General features: G+C 32.2%; 1 protein-coding gene across 3 annotated transcripts in view; it reads right to left on the bottom strand.

Moving 5' to 3' along the window:
• LOC129969043 (ankyrin repeat and BTB/POZ domain-containing protein 2-like) overlaps window positions 1–15,778 on the bottom strand; it is a 136,226-nt gene that overhangs the window by 55,930 nt on the left and 64,518 nt on the right. For all 3 annotated transcript variants that reach the window (XM_056083448.1, XM_056083450.1, XM_056083449.1), the window contains exons 2-4: window positions 12,445–12,763; window positions 9,839–10,486; window positions 8,487–9,577 (exon numbers count right to left, since the gene is read on the bottom strand). In XM_056083448.1, coding sequence (XP_055939423.1) covers window positions 8,487–9,577; window positions 9,839–10,486; window positions 12,445–12,716 — 2,011 coding nt within the window. In that variant the 5' untranslated portion in view covers window positions 12,717–12,763. The remainder of the gene's footprint in view (window positions 1–8,486; window positions 9,578–9,838; window positions 10,487–12,444; window positions 12,764–15,778) is intronic.

The raw sequence follows: 15,778 nt of genomic DNA, 5'->3' as shown, positions 1-15,778 counted from the left end.
AATAAGCTATATACTATAAAACCTACAATTGGTTTTTGGCCTGTTCTACCTATACGTGAGAAAGATGTCAAGTTGACTCGTCTCCGTATAGAACTTACACGATACACACATAGGCATCTCATTTTTGGTGAGAGGACACTAGTGTATCCTACATGCAATGTTGATTTTAACTTCAAACATATTTTAACTGAATGCCCTGTTTTTAAACCTGAACGTGTTTACCACTTTTCTACATCTTCAACAACTTTACAGGACTTGGTGGGTGAAAAATTCCACCCAAATATTTTAAACTTTTAAAAAGCCATTCGTTTTTATACTTGCATTTAGCACTTTTTACCTTTTGTGTTTTGCATTATCTCATTGTTTCACATTTTCATATGTTAACACCCATGTTATTATTGCATTATCACACATTTAATTTTTGCAGTTCTATATTTTAACCAGCTTTATATTGATATTATAGATTTTATAACCAATTTTATAATCAGCTGTAGTTTTACAGTTTGCTTGGCGCAGTATAACGAAATATGATTCTTGTGCCATTAAATCGCAAACAAACCCTGGACTAGAAACTAAATCCCATTTTCTTTTTTATCTCTGTGCATGCACCACCTGGCGTGAATTTGGCAACACTTGGAATTTCCTTTTCCCCCTTCCTATCATTACAACAAAGAGAACAAAAATTCCTTAATATCATGGTATTTATTTCCATGACCGGAAGTATTATTCTCTTCCTTTTGGTGTTTGCCTCACTGGAAAAAAATTAATTAGTATCCAATCTTTTATTATTTTTTTTTTCATAAGTCCTCCCCTTTTGGTAGAAACAGACTTAGTAATTTTGAATAACATTATATGTTAATTAGAATCATTTTAAAATTTAAGAAAATTCAAGGGAACGTGAAGTAAATAATTACACGGTCAAAAAATTACATTGTTATATTTTATATCTTAAAATGTATTCATACTATAAAATGAAATTAGAAATGAAACTTCTGCCTTTGAGTTAATGCCCAAAACATTAGTATTTTTATCATCTTTAACAGAGGCAAAAATACGTGAGTGAAAGAGTTGATGAAATAATAAAATTGGTGAGAATATAATAATAGATTATTATATTAATTTAAATATAATAATAGAAAGCCTTATTACAAATAGTGTGCAAAAGAAAGTTCAGAAAATTTATTAAAATTTTAAAAAAACTTTTACATTAATTTAACTGGTAATATTAAGAAGGCGATTGTGTTTGTCCTTTATGAAGGATTATGGATCATTTTTAAGCGATTATTAAGACAGGTTATTCTTGAAAAACTGGAAAAAGGCCGAAATTTTACCAATTATTGTTATTTAATTGCGTATCTTAAAAAAAAAAAATGACAGCTGGAAATAGCATAGTTGACCTAGAAATGAACCCAAAATGGTATATGCAATCTGCTACTGTTCATCCTGTCGCTACTGTTCATCATTTCGGTGAATTCTTATGACAAATACATGTTTTATTTCCGGTGTATTTATAGATTTATTCTATCTATTAATCTTTAATGTTTTAAAAACTGAATACCAAAATTTAAGACAGAAAAAGAAGATTAAAAATATTTCAACATTTATTAAATTGAAAGAAAGTAACAGTAAAAATAATAGAGCAAAAATATTTATATAATCATTACAAAGTATTCGAACAATATAATTCAAAAGAATAAATGAGAAGTAAATAATAATTGTAACAAATGAGATGTGCGCGTGATAGATGATAACATAATGTTATCATTCAACAGGCAGTTGATAGCATGCAACAACACAACGAATTAAGACAGTTTAAATAATAGTAATCTGATTAACAGCACGAATCTTATCCCGATTGTTTTCAAACTCGAAAACATTCTTATCAAGATCTTGTCATAATATCCGATTCGCATACTGAATATAAATATGAACAAACAACTTTTCCGACAATTAATCTTGCTCTGTGCGATATAGCGTGCTCTGAAGCTGGCCGGGCAAATAAACACATTAATTAAAATCTGAAGTATGATGAATCCCGAAAAAGAAATCCAATATGTTTTAAAGATAAGACAAAAAGGTTTTAATGTACGATTTTCCATATAAAATAAGCCTTTTTTTATGAAATAAAATAGGTGTAATATAAAATTAATTTTATTTTATGAATGGAAAAAGATACATTCGTATAAAATTTTTCAGAGTTTATTTGATCGGTCTGATATCGGGAAATATGCATGCGCCTCATGGACCAAAGCCACTGTAAATATTGTTCATTTCAATGAGCCAGCCACACTTATTATAAATGAGTGGTTTTATACTTCAAAGAGGTGATATGAACCGAGAGAATTAAGAGCTTCTTAGATACTCTGACGTAAATGCTAATACATAAAAAAAAAAAAAAAATGTAATATTTTTAAACATACCAAATTTACAGTAAATTAATGAATGAAAACAAAACATTTCTACACATTGTCAATAAAAAGTAAGCATATCCTCCTGCTTCTTTCAACATACTCCTAGTTTGGTGAATTATAAACGATAGCAGTTTATTAAACATAATTGGTTATATTGGTTGTTATTTTATCTTATGGTTTGTTGTTTCATAACCTTCACTTTGTTATATATACACCAAGTGTCTACTTAAATAAAATTGTGTATAGGCGTGTATGCCGCCAAGTCAGGAGCCAGAAAAATAACACTAATAAAGCATATGCATCACCACAAAATTACTAAAAAATAAATAAATAAAAGACTAAAATAAATCTTAACATGTGGATTAAGTTAAAAATATGTTGTAAGTATTAATAAAATGACTAGTTATAAAAAAGGAGGGGGAGACAAAAATGTACCCAGCCAAAAGCTTAAACATATTGACTCAAAAACAGCAAGGAAGATTCACACACACACACACACACACACACACACACACACACACACACACACACACACACACACACACACACACACACACACACACACACACAAAGCATTCAGTTTACTGCTCCATATTTATTAGTTCCCCTTCAAAGAAGATTTAAGCAGCGTTTTAACCATAACGGATGTTCGGTTCTCGAAATGTGAACATTTGAATCTGTAGAAAATCAACATCTTTTAACATGACTTTTCTAATACAATTCATGAATATCAACAGGTTATATCAAGATTCTAAGAAACCCTATACGAAATATCTTTCGAGTATCTGAAAGAAAAGTACTGTAATCATAAAAAATTTTTTAAATCAAATTTTAAAAGAAATTTGTCAACGAGGAGCTTGTTTACTCGCGAATCGTACATGGCTAAACACGAATAATAGGAAAATATTCGAGTGAAGTATTTACAATTTAATAGTGTAATTATATTTACAGAAATTTCTTTGAGGAAGGTTTTGCAACTCCAATAAAACATGAACCACACAGGAGGGAAATTCATCTAATTTAGATAGAAAAGGGGGTGGGGAGGGAGGCATGTCGAAAAAAGGGTTACATATACTTTTTTATTTGAATTTTCAAAGGGAAAAAACAAAAACTTATCGTAATAAGATCGTTTTACAATTTTAAGTGATTTCTATATGATAGTTATTCAGAAGAAAGTGGTGAAAACATATTAAGGGATATCGCATGGCATGCATCGATATACTCGCAAATTCTGCTCTTTAATTTTTTTAAAAAACAACTATCATCATAATAATTTTTTAATAAATCTAATCCATGAAAACTATTTAAAATTATAGGACATTTTTAGAACAGGATTTTTTCCGCATAGGTAGATAAAAACTTATAGACATTTTCTCGCAAGTTTTTTTTTTTTTTTTTTGAAAAAGAATGCAATTAAAAAATTTTCTAAATGAAAACACCTGTATAAACATATTTAAGAGGTACTGAAAAAACTTTGCAGGAATTTTTTTTAATGCGCGCTACGCACACACGTGCAAAAATTTATATAAAACAAGAGAAAGGCTTCGTTAACACTTCATTTAAGATTTTAAATTTCTACAGCGATGTGTTTCCGATAACAAAATAATATTTCAAGATTTAACTGTCTATCATTCAATTAATTTTATTAAAATTTTGACTACATTCAAGATAGTGTTATAGAATAGTAAATTTGTGCAATACCGCTTAGAAAATTTAATATTTCTAATATTACATAATGAGACAAATGTAGAAACTACAAAATCGAAAATATATTAATAAAATTAAATATATGATTTCTTTTAATTTACTTTAAATTAAAAAAATTATTTGTAATTAAAAGTCTGGAGCTCAAAACAAAAATAGTTGAAAATAATACGATCGGAATCACCGCAAACAATATGGCAAAGGAAAGCATGCAATAATGATTATCCTAAAAAAATATTTAAAAAAAATGTAAACATTGACCGTAAAAGTATTACATAAACATTCAGAATAAAAAAAACTTCAACTAAAGCAAATAGTAGCCCCGATTAGTGAACTTTGAACATACAGTGTGTTTTCTTACCAATTACCCCAAAATTTTACCATACAAACTAATACCAAGAAACTCGCCAAAAGCTGTTACTGTCAAATGGCAGATAAAAATCATTTCATGAGAAATCTTCTCCCAAAAATATTGATTTGAGAATATGGCGATAGCATCTTATTAGAGCCAAAAAAAAATAATAATAATAATAATAATTGAGAATTCTTCTTTCCACCCTTTAATATACGATCAATCTGTTAAGAATCAAAGAATCGGGAGAATCAAAATATAGTAGATGATGCTTAATTTAATCAATTTGGACTTAAGTTCTAATAAAAGTATTATCCCAGGGAACACCTCGCATAGCATTGACGTACAATAGTTACGAAATATTAACATTTGACATGAATTTAGCATTTATACGGAATCTAACGTGTCATCCTTGGCGAATTATTTAGCGTTTAATTCCTGGAATGTTAATAGTATCCGAAAATAAAATTTTTTTATTTCCGATTGAAACAAAAATGTGACATAAAACTGCACTTGTAGTCACAAAATCCTATAATAAATATAATATATTAAGTGAAAAATTTAAAACAGTCTTTGAAATAGGTGGATGCAGAGTTAGGTTTTTATCTATGATGTAAAAATGTGTTAATTCCGGCTTTGTTTAATTCCTAGTTTGTACTGAATTGACTAGGAAAAACCGTTGCATCATCACCATCGTATGGCGCAATTTTAGCAGAGCCCCTTGTCCAAGGGGAGAAGGTCCAATGCGTATCATCCTCAGGACAGACCAGTAATGGTAGGGTGCGAAAAGCGGTTGTGGGAACTGCTTATTTCTTTCTTTTCTGCTTCATTATTTCACAACGCAGCTTCCCCCCCTCCCCCTTTCTCAATGCGTACTGTCAGAGGACTGCGTACGTGCGCCGTAAGTAGGTTTGGCTTCTTTCTATTTTCTACCCTCTCTCTCTTCCCTGACAGCATTTTTTTTAATAATTTTTATTCGCTCTCTTATTATTGGTATTTTTTCGTTGTTTGCTTGTTGGATAAAATACTCTGCTGGCAGGAGTGACGGAGGGTAGCGAGATTTCTTTCAAAGGGTGTTGTCCTTTGGGAAGAAGAGGATTTCAACAGGAGGAGGGAGGGAGAAAACCGGATGCCTTCGGCTCGGGGAATGCAACAGGTTGTTGGGCAGCCAATCGAACACCTTTGTCACGCTCCGGAAGACAATATCGATTCGCATCTGACTCGGAATAGTTTGGGAACAATCGAGATAGTTATCGGTGGCCCACTGGCTTACAGACGATTCCCTCTCCCCTCCCCTCCTCTCAAATTCACACGAAAAAAAATGTGAGAAAAAAATAGATTTGTAAGATTACTTCTGTTAATTGCTTAGTGCGGTTACTTAGTTGCATACAGAAAAAAGGATGCAGGTGCTTTCTCTCTTATTTTTATGCCTTGTACCGTGAGAATAGTAAACAATAGTGTTTAATCAATCAGGTAGTGACATTTTTGGAAACTGAAAATTTTGTAAGCGATTCATTCTTTTTATTGTTATTTAAACATATCACTTTAAAGCCAAATGAATATTTCAATAAATTAGTATCAGTTCACATTTAGTAGTAAAAATATGCATAAAAATGTGAAGATGTTTTTAAAGATTACTAAGCGACATTAAATTATTAATGAGTTCTTCGAAAAATAAATACATTTAACGAAGATTAGTTCTTTGAGAATAAATAGTTTTGCATCTAAATTATATAAACTCATCAAATTTAGGTTTCTCACTATAGCAAAACTTCTCTTTAATTACTTTAATATAAGCATAATGGTGATGAAGTTTTAGTACTATAACACTTTGCATCATATTAATTTAATTAATTTTCTTCAATTTGTTTTAAATAAAAATCAGCTCTGAATAAGTTACAAATCAAAATCAGCTCTGAATAAGTTACAAATCAAAATCATTCTTATAAAAAATAAAGCATCGCAACTAATCATGGTTATAAAGTTTGCAAATTTGAAAAAAAAAGTAGGGATTAATATTGAATTAAATAATCAAATCCTCATTACAAATTTTTTAAAGTGCAGAAAGTCAGTTTATATTGAAAATTTTGTCTCACAGCACTCCATAAAAAAGGAAAAGAGGAAGGAAATCTACCCGAAAATTTTAACAACATACTTTTTCTTTAACCGAATTTCGCCAAAATTCCGAATTCGTTTTTCCCGTTCATTAAAAACATCCGTTTCGCGCGCTTTCGACTGTGATAATTCACGAGAAAACGAGTGGCATAAAATTTTCTTGTTAATAAGTAAATTGTAATAAACACTATTTTGAAAATGAACACTTTCCTGTGCCCTCGATTTGTATTCAACATTAGATAGCAAATCCCAGTATGCATTAAATAGAGGACAGATAAAATTGCTGTATAAAATAATGATTTAAAATACAAGGAACGACGATAAAAATTGGTTCGCCCTGGAAGTATTTCTCCAGAGCGAACATAACAGTGAAATTAGGTAAAGAAAAAAAAAAAAAATAAATAAATAAATAAACAGTAGATAATAGAAGGGTGGAACGATTGGCTGAGAGCTAATCTTTAATTCTTTCTCCCTACGATTTCCCCCCATTTTTTGGAGGAGGGGAGGGGAGAGAAAGGAAAGGAAGGTTGAAATTATTATTAGTTGTTAAGAAGTTAGACATTATTTTGTATACAAATCGCTGATCGAAAATTAAAATTTAATTTCACCTTTATTCCATGAATTTCCTTATTTATTCCGCATATATATAGAATCATAAATTGGAACATCAGTTTTAAAAATCAGCTTAATGCATAAACTGTGAAATGATATGCAAAAGCAACTTCATCATTGCTATTATTCAAGAATACTTCAAAATGAGAAACATCGTTATTATGATTCTCATTAAGTGGTTGAATTCTCAATTAATGAATCTTTAATTAAGAAAACATAATATAATAAGATATTTAAATAGCATTCCAAAAATTATTTTGTAACATATATATATTTTGTTAAATTATATAAGCCAAAGATTCTAAAATTGTGATTGAATTGAACCGTCTTCGCTCGTATATAACCAAAACGTAATAACCAGATTCGTATATAACCAAAAATAGTTGAGAAAATTATCTTGCTCATATTTTGTGAGAATTTGTTGAGTAATTATCAGACATTTCATTTCTCCTTATAATTAAACAAATTTATAATTATATTTTATAGATGGGGTCGTGATAAACTTTTTTTTGGATGTAAAAATTTACCATGTCTAAAAATAGGCAAATAGGGAAAAGAGGAATCATTTAAAAAAAGAATATGTGTTGCAACGCATTATATATATATATATATATATATATATATATATATATATATATATATATATATATATGGGTTTATAATTAAAAGTTAACCATAAAAATATTAAAGTGAAAAAAATTTACAATTGAAGAAATACTAATATAAACTTTCCTTCATTCAAAAATCAATAGTTAAAAAAGAGAGAGAGAGTGAGAGAGAGAGAAAGAGAATCACTGTTTTAGATTTCACATTTGGAAATGAATCGATTTGCCGGAACAGGAGAAAAGATAAAAATAATTAAATAATGCCGAATTTGGAATTTCGGGTTACAACATTAGCATGGAAATACAATAATTTGAAAACATGCATTGTGAAAGAAAATGCCGTAATGCTACTGTGCTCAAAGTTATACATTTTACGTTATGGAAAGACATAATCATTTAAATATATAAATACTTTGTGCAATACTTTCAACACACTATAGAAACTTCCAATGAACAGAATAATGCCTTACATCTGGAAAGTATTTGAAAGCATTCCGGTGTACATGTGCGAATGAATCAGTAATTTGGAGACCTGTCATTGATTATAGCATGAATTCTAATTATTAAAGATTAACCCAAATGTGAAACAGGACATTGAAAATTAAATCATATATCAAGCATATTATTGAAAAAAAATCAGCTAATTTTAAAATTAATTACTATAGGAGGAAACAAATCAGCACTCACCCGTCGCCGTTCTACCAGCATTTAGATGAGAAAAAGGTTGAAATAAGCCCCACAAATCGCTGCTATTGGATATAGCAGTTTCCAGCATGGTAGCAGTGAACATCGTCGAGCCATCTAAAGGCATGCACTGGAGGACAATTTCCTCCAGAAGGTTCTCAATTGCTGCTGTAAGATAAATAGCAGCGTACTGATGCACAAACGAACCTATTCTGACGTCACACATCCATCGATGGAACCGCCCCACAGAAAGTTGAAGTCCAGCTCTAGCACTTTTGCTCAGTTTCATTTGATCTCCACTTACAGCGGAAATGGCAGCCGAACGATGGCACGCTTTGATACAACTGTCTGCAAGAGCTGGAGACAGCACTATCTTTAAGGAACCACTCACTTCTTGCTTGGTACACATTCCCAGAGTTTTAGAAAGTCTTTGCGTTTCTCGTGCAATTCTGACGAGAGGTCTTTGTAGAAGATACGACAGTCGAGGCACCGTTTCCATCGAGATTTGTCCCAAATGTTCACGTAGTCTTCCCGTTTGCATGACTTTTAGAATGTCGTGATTAGACCATGGCACTCGTTGAAGTTCCACAAGACGAGTATGGTTGTCCACCCATACGAACTCGTCTGCGCTCGTGATATTCGTGTTAATGGTTTCCAGGCTGGAGTGCCTCATCAACCTTCTGACGGGTTCAGATTCGCTGCCACTCATTGATGAGTAAGTGGACGTAGAATAACTAGTACGTGATCCATGAGTTCTGACAGATAGTTGCTCAATGGCTTGACGAATATCTTCAAGACCGGAGGCTCCCTCCAGGGGTGTCCTGTGAGGTTTGCGGGTAGGAGCTGCAGGTTTCCTGCAGGAGAGTTTTGTGGAAGAGGCATGATGAGAAGTTAATAGTCTTTCATCTTCAGGAACTGATTTTAGTGGAGTCCCTCTTCCGAACCGGTGTTCTGAAGAATCAACACCATCAGAATTGAAAGAATCGTCTGTTTTCCCCGACAGTCGGCCAGATACTCTGGATAAGACGCCGTCAGTAGGAGATGAGCTCAGATACGATGATTGTCCGTCACTCATGCTTGCATGTCCAGACGACCTGAGAGAAAAAAAGTGCATGAATACAAACTCAGTAAATTTTCTCAGTAATCATTTGGAATGTAAATATATTATTGCTAGCTTTAATTCAGATTAAAAAAAAAAAACTGGCATTGACATCTAGAAAAAGTGAAAACAAAGAGAATAGAGAGAATGAGAATAAATTTAAAAGGAATATATTTATTAATCACTTTTATTTGTATTTCCGACTTTTTAATGTAATATGAAATTAGAAGTCTTTAAAAATCCAGCAAGTACATACTTATTTTCATCACTAGAAGATCCACCATAACATTCATGACGTCTTTGAATCAACCGAGTATCGTCCAAACCAAGAGCTTGAGGAAAGGAGAGTATGTTGCGTCGTTTAGATTTCAGTCTGGTAGGAGGTCTCCTGCGACAGATAATGGGATCTCCATCAGAGGAACTCTTGCTGAGAGAACCACAGTCCGTGTTCGACATGGAGTCCATATAAGGTGATAAGTGACCGTCAGGGGAGAACTCTCCTTCCTCAATATCTTTTTGTTCCCAAGATGTCCGCGTTTCGGTGAACAATGTGGGGGATATTCGGGAAATGAGTCCAGGGGAACTCTTTGCATGATGCGGCTGTTGTTCTCGGAGACATTTTTGTATATCACCAGAATGGGAAAAACAGTGATCTTTGCTTGTTTGACGATGAAGCTGATTAGGAGTAGTCCGGTTGTCCGGCACGTTGTTGGAGGAGCCACCAACAGCAGATTCCTTGGATGAGGTGCGGCTTACTTCCTTGCAGGAAGACCGACTCGCACTTCGCAGCTGAGGGCCGTTACTGTCTTTGACTGCAGCCCTTGAGCCATTCTGGTGAAGGATATTGCTAGAAGCTAGTTCCTTACTTGGAGTTCGACAGCTATGTTGAAGTGGAGATGCTTCCCTAGATGGTATGAATTATATTTTTCAGAATAATCTACCAGTACAGGAATAAAATGACAGAATAATTGGCATTTAAATTTTAAATGAAAAACAAAACACTGAAAACACACTTCTAAACTGCAATGCAGATCGAGAAAAAAAAAAAAAAAAAAGGAAATTTCAGAATTACAAAATTATTAAATTGAATGACAAACTGAAAATATGATTAGGTGAAAGACTTAAAATGAGTGAGTACATTTTCCAAAATTGAAGCATACAGCTTTAATTTCTTTAGCAAAACTCTTACCTCAAGTAAGTACAATCCATTAAAAATAACTGAAAGAAATTGGAAGAAAACTTTTTTTTAATGTCTTTCAACTCATTTTTTCCCTTTTACTTTGTTGACATTTTAGGAGTTTGAGTTTGTTTGTGTTTTCTCGCACAAAAGCCATTTTTGGCTAAGCTGCGCCACATTCAGTGCTAATTTTAGGAAGTTTGAGACTTTTTGGGGCAATATACATTTTAGTTAAATAGAAAAACTCATTCAAGCGATATCAAATAGTTGGTCTCCTAAAGAGTACTCACAAATAAATTGCAATCTATACTTATATATAAAACTCAATGTGTGTGTGTGTGTGTTGGCGCTCTACAGAAAAGACCATTTGACCTACAGCTACCAAATTTGGTACATGTATACCTTGGAGGTCGGGAATGTGCACCTGTTTTTTTTCCAACAGTAATGAGGCTAGACTTAAGATTTTTCGGCTGATTATTTCAAACGATTCTGTTTATTTTCTTAATGTTTGATGCATTTAAAATTAAACATTGTTAATTAATCGATCTTTCAGATTCATTCTGAAGTACTTTTGAATTAAAATAAGACAGAATAAAGGAAATTAAAAATTTCTAATCTGCATAGCGTTACCCCAACTGGCGAAGAAAAACTCACGCATTTGCGTTACCGTAATTGGCGTTGAAAATTCAAGCATTCGCATTGTGTTCTGATTGTTGACATGACAACCATTATCAACGGATGCAACTAATCTAAATTATTTTTAGATTAGTTGCATGCTTTTGTAATTAAAGTGCATTTATGTTAGTTATATATTTTTTTGTATATGCTTATAGTTTTAAGTCCATCGTTTTTTTAAGTAGTTTTTTTAAACTTGTTTCAACCGATTATTTTAGACGATTCGTTTTATTTTCTTAGTGTTTGATACATTTAAAATTAAACATTGTTAATTAATCGATCTGGTCATGATGAATCTGAGAAAATTTTGCTGACAAATTCTTGAAATATTACATAAATTAAGAAAGATATTCTTTAGTGGCCATAAAGTTTAAACGCTCAGTGACTGTTTTCAGTAATCATATTACAAAAAAATACTTTGTTTCAGTAAAAAATATTATTATATTAATTGCAGATTAATCCTTTCCACTTTAAATTAAAGTATAAATTCTACGGGAGCTAACAGAAAATTAGAGAGATACATATTACGTTATGACTGAAGGCCTTTATAATATTATGAATGAATTGAAATTTGAAGTTTTAAAATATTTTAATGAAGAAGCTATTAAAGTAGGAATTGCATAAAATATTTAATTATTAAAATTTTAACGAACATTAAGATTGGCGAACCGGTTGGTCGCCAAAGGCGGATAGTATTAAATATATTTAAATCGCAATGAATAAGACTAGTAAAAGCGTTAATTTATTACTGATATAATATTTTTATAAGCCCGTGATTATTTTACCACAAATCTCATTAGGCATAAAGGGAACAATATTATTCTTAGTATCGCTTCATAACATGATACAATTTTCTCGAATATTTAATAATTATTAGAAGATTTAGAATAATCAATATTGAAAAAAATCTTCATAAAAAAAACTCGATTCATACTAAAATTTATTTATGGTAAGTTGGTCTTTTAGAAAACTGATTCTATTTTAAAATTACTGTTAATAAATGATAAAACCTGGAGTTGTGAGCAGACTTTTCTTTCGCTTTAGAGTATGCCAATACTTCCTTGATGGGTGTTCTTCCCCCAGGGGCCTCGGCGTCCCCCTCGTAGGGCCTGAGGGGGCTGCCCCCGAACACCCGTTCCCTGCTCGGAGTTCTCTGCATGTGTTGGGAGGTGGGGCTGCTCATGTCTCCTAGGCGGCGGGGCTTGGGCCGGATGATGTCATTGTTGAGGAGGGGCTGCCAGTATTGATGTGCTTCTCGGAACTCTGGAACTGGCGAAGACATGATCACACCGGCAAGGGTGCATCAGACTGGTGGAGATGGAACCCACCCTGCACATACAAAAAGAGAAATAATAAATAAATATCTAATTAATACTTCTTAGATAACAACATTGTACTGAAAATTTTATAGCATGTTTACTAATTTAATGAAAGACTATATGAAATACTCGCTCCGGCACTCATCGTTTAGTGAAACTGAACGCCCTAAGTACCCCAGTGCGAATACTAAGCTCTAAAAAACACACACACACACACACATTATGATCTATGTACAAAATCCTTCTTAAAAAGGAGGTCATCCCAATACTGATGATAGATTCATTAATCAGGCAACACCACCATTACTGTACATCCAATGAAATCTACCAACGATAAAGAACAACTTCTCATCCACATACTTGTGATACACACACACCCTTACTTGAAGACAGCAATATGCAGCAAAAACAAATCAAGCTTTAATAGTGACAAAATAAAATGCGAATTCTAGTATTTTGTTCTCTCCCTCCCTTCAAATTGTTGGGAAGCAAAATCTGTCCTCCCCTCCCCCTTCCGCTTGCTGATATGTTACTTAATTTTTTTCTAACCCTCGTCACCAATAAACTTTAATGATAAAATACATTGGTCACACAAATTTATTATTAAAAATGGATTTATATTGCTATGATTAATAGGAGTAAAAATGATTTACTATTAAAAAAGGTCAACGATAACTGAAGAATAATATCATTTGAAATAGATAGAAAGTAAATTAGAGAAACAAAAACAGGTTTCTAATTGCTTAAACGTACATGCGAATTCCAACAGCCTTTATGTTAATAATATTATAAGAGTTTAAGCATTTAAATGTGCGTCAATTCCTAAACATCTTTAAAGGTGAAGTTTTCCAAACTCAAAAAATTTCCAATAGTAATATTCATTTTTGTTTTTCTTGGCTTCCCTTTTTCTCCCTTCACCGCAAGGAGCAAATTAGGCTTGAAACCATTTGTTATCAAGTCTTCGAAATCCAATTTAAAAAAAAAAAATGACTCATACATTACACTTCAACCATGCAAAAAAACTTCAAATTCTTGAGTATCAAATACAAGATAATAGCAATGAAAAAAAATTCCGATATAGATACATGATGTTAAACTATTTCTCCATTTTCCGTATGAAAGAATGTTGTAACTTTTCATAATACTTCATCTGTGAAAGATGTATTTCATGCGTAAAATCGATCAACTTTATACATTGAGAATATTTTTCCCGCTTAATCAGAGAGCTTCCTCTTAAAATGTTTATATGTTCGTTTCATCCAGTGCGTCAAGAAATGAAACTAAGGTTTAGGTATGTTATTAATACTGAGTAGATCATTTCTTTCCATAAACAATATTTTTATTCTAGAACAATCTTCAAGCAGGAAAGTAAGATAAAATACGTTCCAATCATTTTTTTTCCCTCATTTAAATCGAATTTTTTGTAAATTACTTCTAAGAAAAAGTGTTTTCACTCACATTCTTTTTTTTTTCTTTCATAATTATTATTTTCTTATAATGAACTGCTCGAATGAACACAATATATTCTCTCTTCAATAACTTTCTCTCCAATTCAAATTTTTTTGCGCTAACCGCAAACCGCAAATCTATCGTGGGAAGGTCACGATGGAGAAAATTAATAAAATTAAAAGAATAATGTATATGCATATATATAATAGCATGTTGCCTGAACATATACATTTATAAAATGTTATCTATTATTTTGTACGAGTTTAATAGCGTATTCAATAAAGAATAAACATGACTCCTATGAACCATTCAAAAATTATGGAATAAATATATTTTACGTCGTCGCAATTGCGAACATTCCACTTAATCTTGTCCTCTGATCCAACAAATATGATAGCAATTTCATTAAGAGTTTTTTGTTTCCAAAAGAGAAACGAAGCCTCTTAGGTCTAGCGGCAAGGTCTTGGTTACGAGTTCAAGACACGATTCCACAAATGGTTTGCCAAGAACGCGTGCCTGGTATTCAATTCCGCTCCCATCCTCCTCCATCCTCCCGTTGGTGTGGAGTAAAAGTCTAGAAAAGGAAATACTGGCCTATCTATCGCCTTCGTTATCTGATCGCAGTTGAAGTTCGTCCTTAAAGGTAGGTTTACACTCATCCAGCTACAAACCATCCAGTAAAACCACGCATGCGCATAAGCTATACAGCAGCAAATACTTCTCCGCTCTCTCAGCGCATGTGTGAGTTAATAGAATCTTATAACTGACTGAGTGCAAACAAACCTTAATATACCTTGTACACCTTCAAAATGAGAGACAGTAATCTCATTAAACGAAACAATTAATATTAAATTAATTTCCTCCAGTCCTCCAGAACGAAGGTATTAAATTCGTAATTCACATAATGCCCACTATCAGTACCTTTAAGGTCCAGTCAATGACAGAGAGGGGCTGGGAACCAGAGGTTTCATGGAATTATTGAGGGAAATAAATACTAAATGACGACGACGGAATTATTCGAAACTATAAATATTCTACAAGTTGTTATTCATGCTATGGTTTGTATTATTGTAAATTTGTGTTCTATTAATCACATGTTAGACCTTTTGTTTGGTTAATACTTATTTTTACATAATCAACTTGCAAAGAATTCCCACTAGCGGCCAACCTTTACGTTTACGCCCCATGTTAAATCGCAAAAATAGTTTTTATAAATCTTCTCAATCTTAAAGTTTATCCAGCGCTCTCACACACATTCTGTCCTAACATCCTATTTTGAAGTAACACAATTTTGGAATGTACTTCATAAATTTATGATGAGAACAGACTTTTATCAGGAGTTCTCCTCCAAATTTGTCAGTCATACTAGAGGAAAGAACTTTAACTCTCAAAGTCAAATTTAATGAGTATCATATCAGCATATATGGTGGACTTCGGTAGAATTAGGTTTCGCCTAACACGGGGAGATAATAAATACCAATGAGGTGATAATGAATGATTCTGTTTCAATGCATTGAAATAAAATTTGCCAGAAAACTAATTTGATTTGAAATATTTCATTAAAATTTTACATATA

Source organism: Argiope bruennichi, chromosome 5 (assembly GCF_947563725.1).
Source record: "Argiope bruennichi chromosome 5, qqArgBrue1.1, whole genome shotgun sequence".
Taxonomy (NCBI): domain Eukaryota; kingdom Metazoa; phylum Arthropoda; class Arachnida; order Araneae; family Araneidae; genus Argiope; species Argiope bruennichi.
Note: the sequence above shows the minus strand (reverse complement) of the source record. Positions and strands in the feature narration are given on the sequence as shown.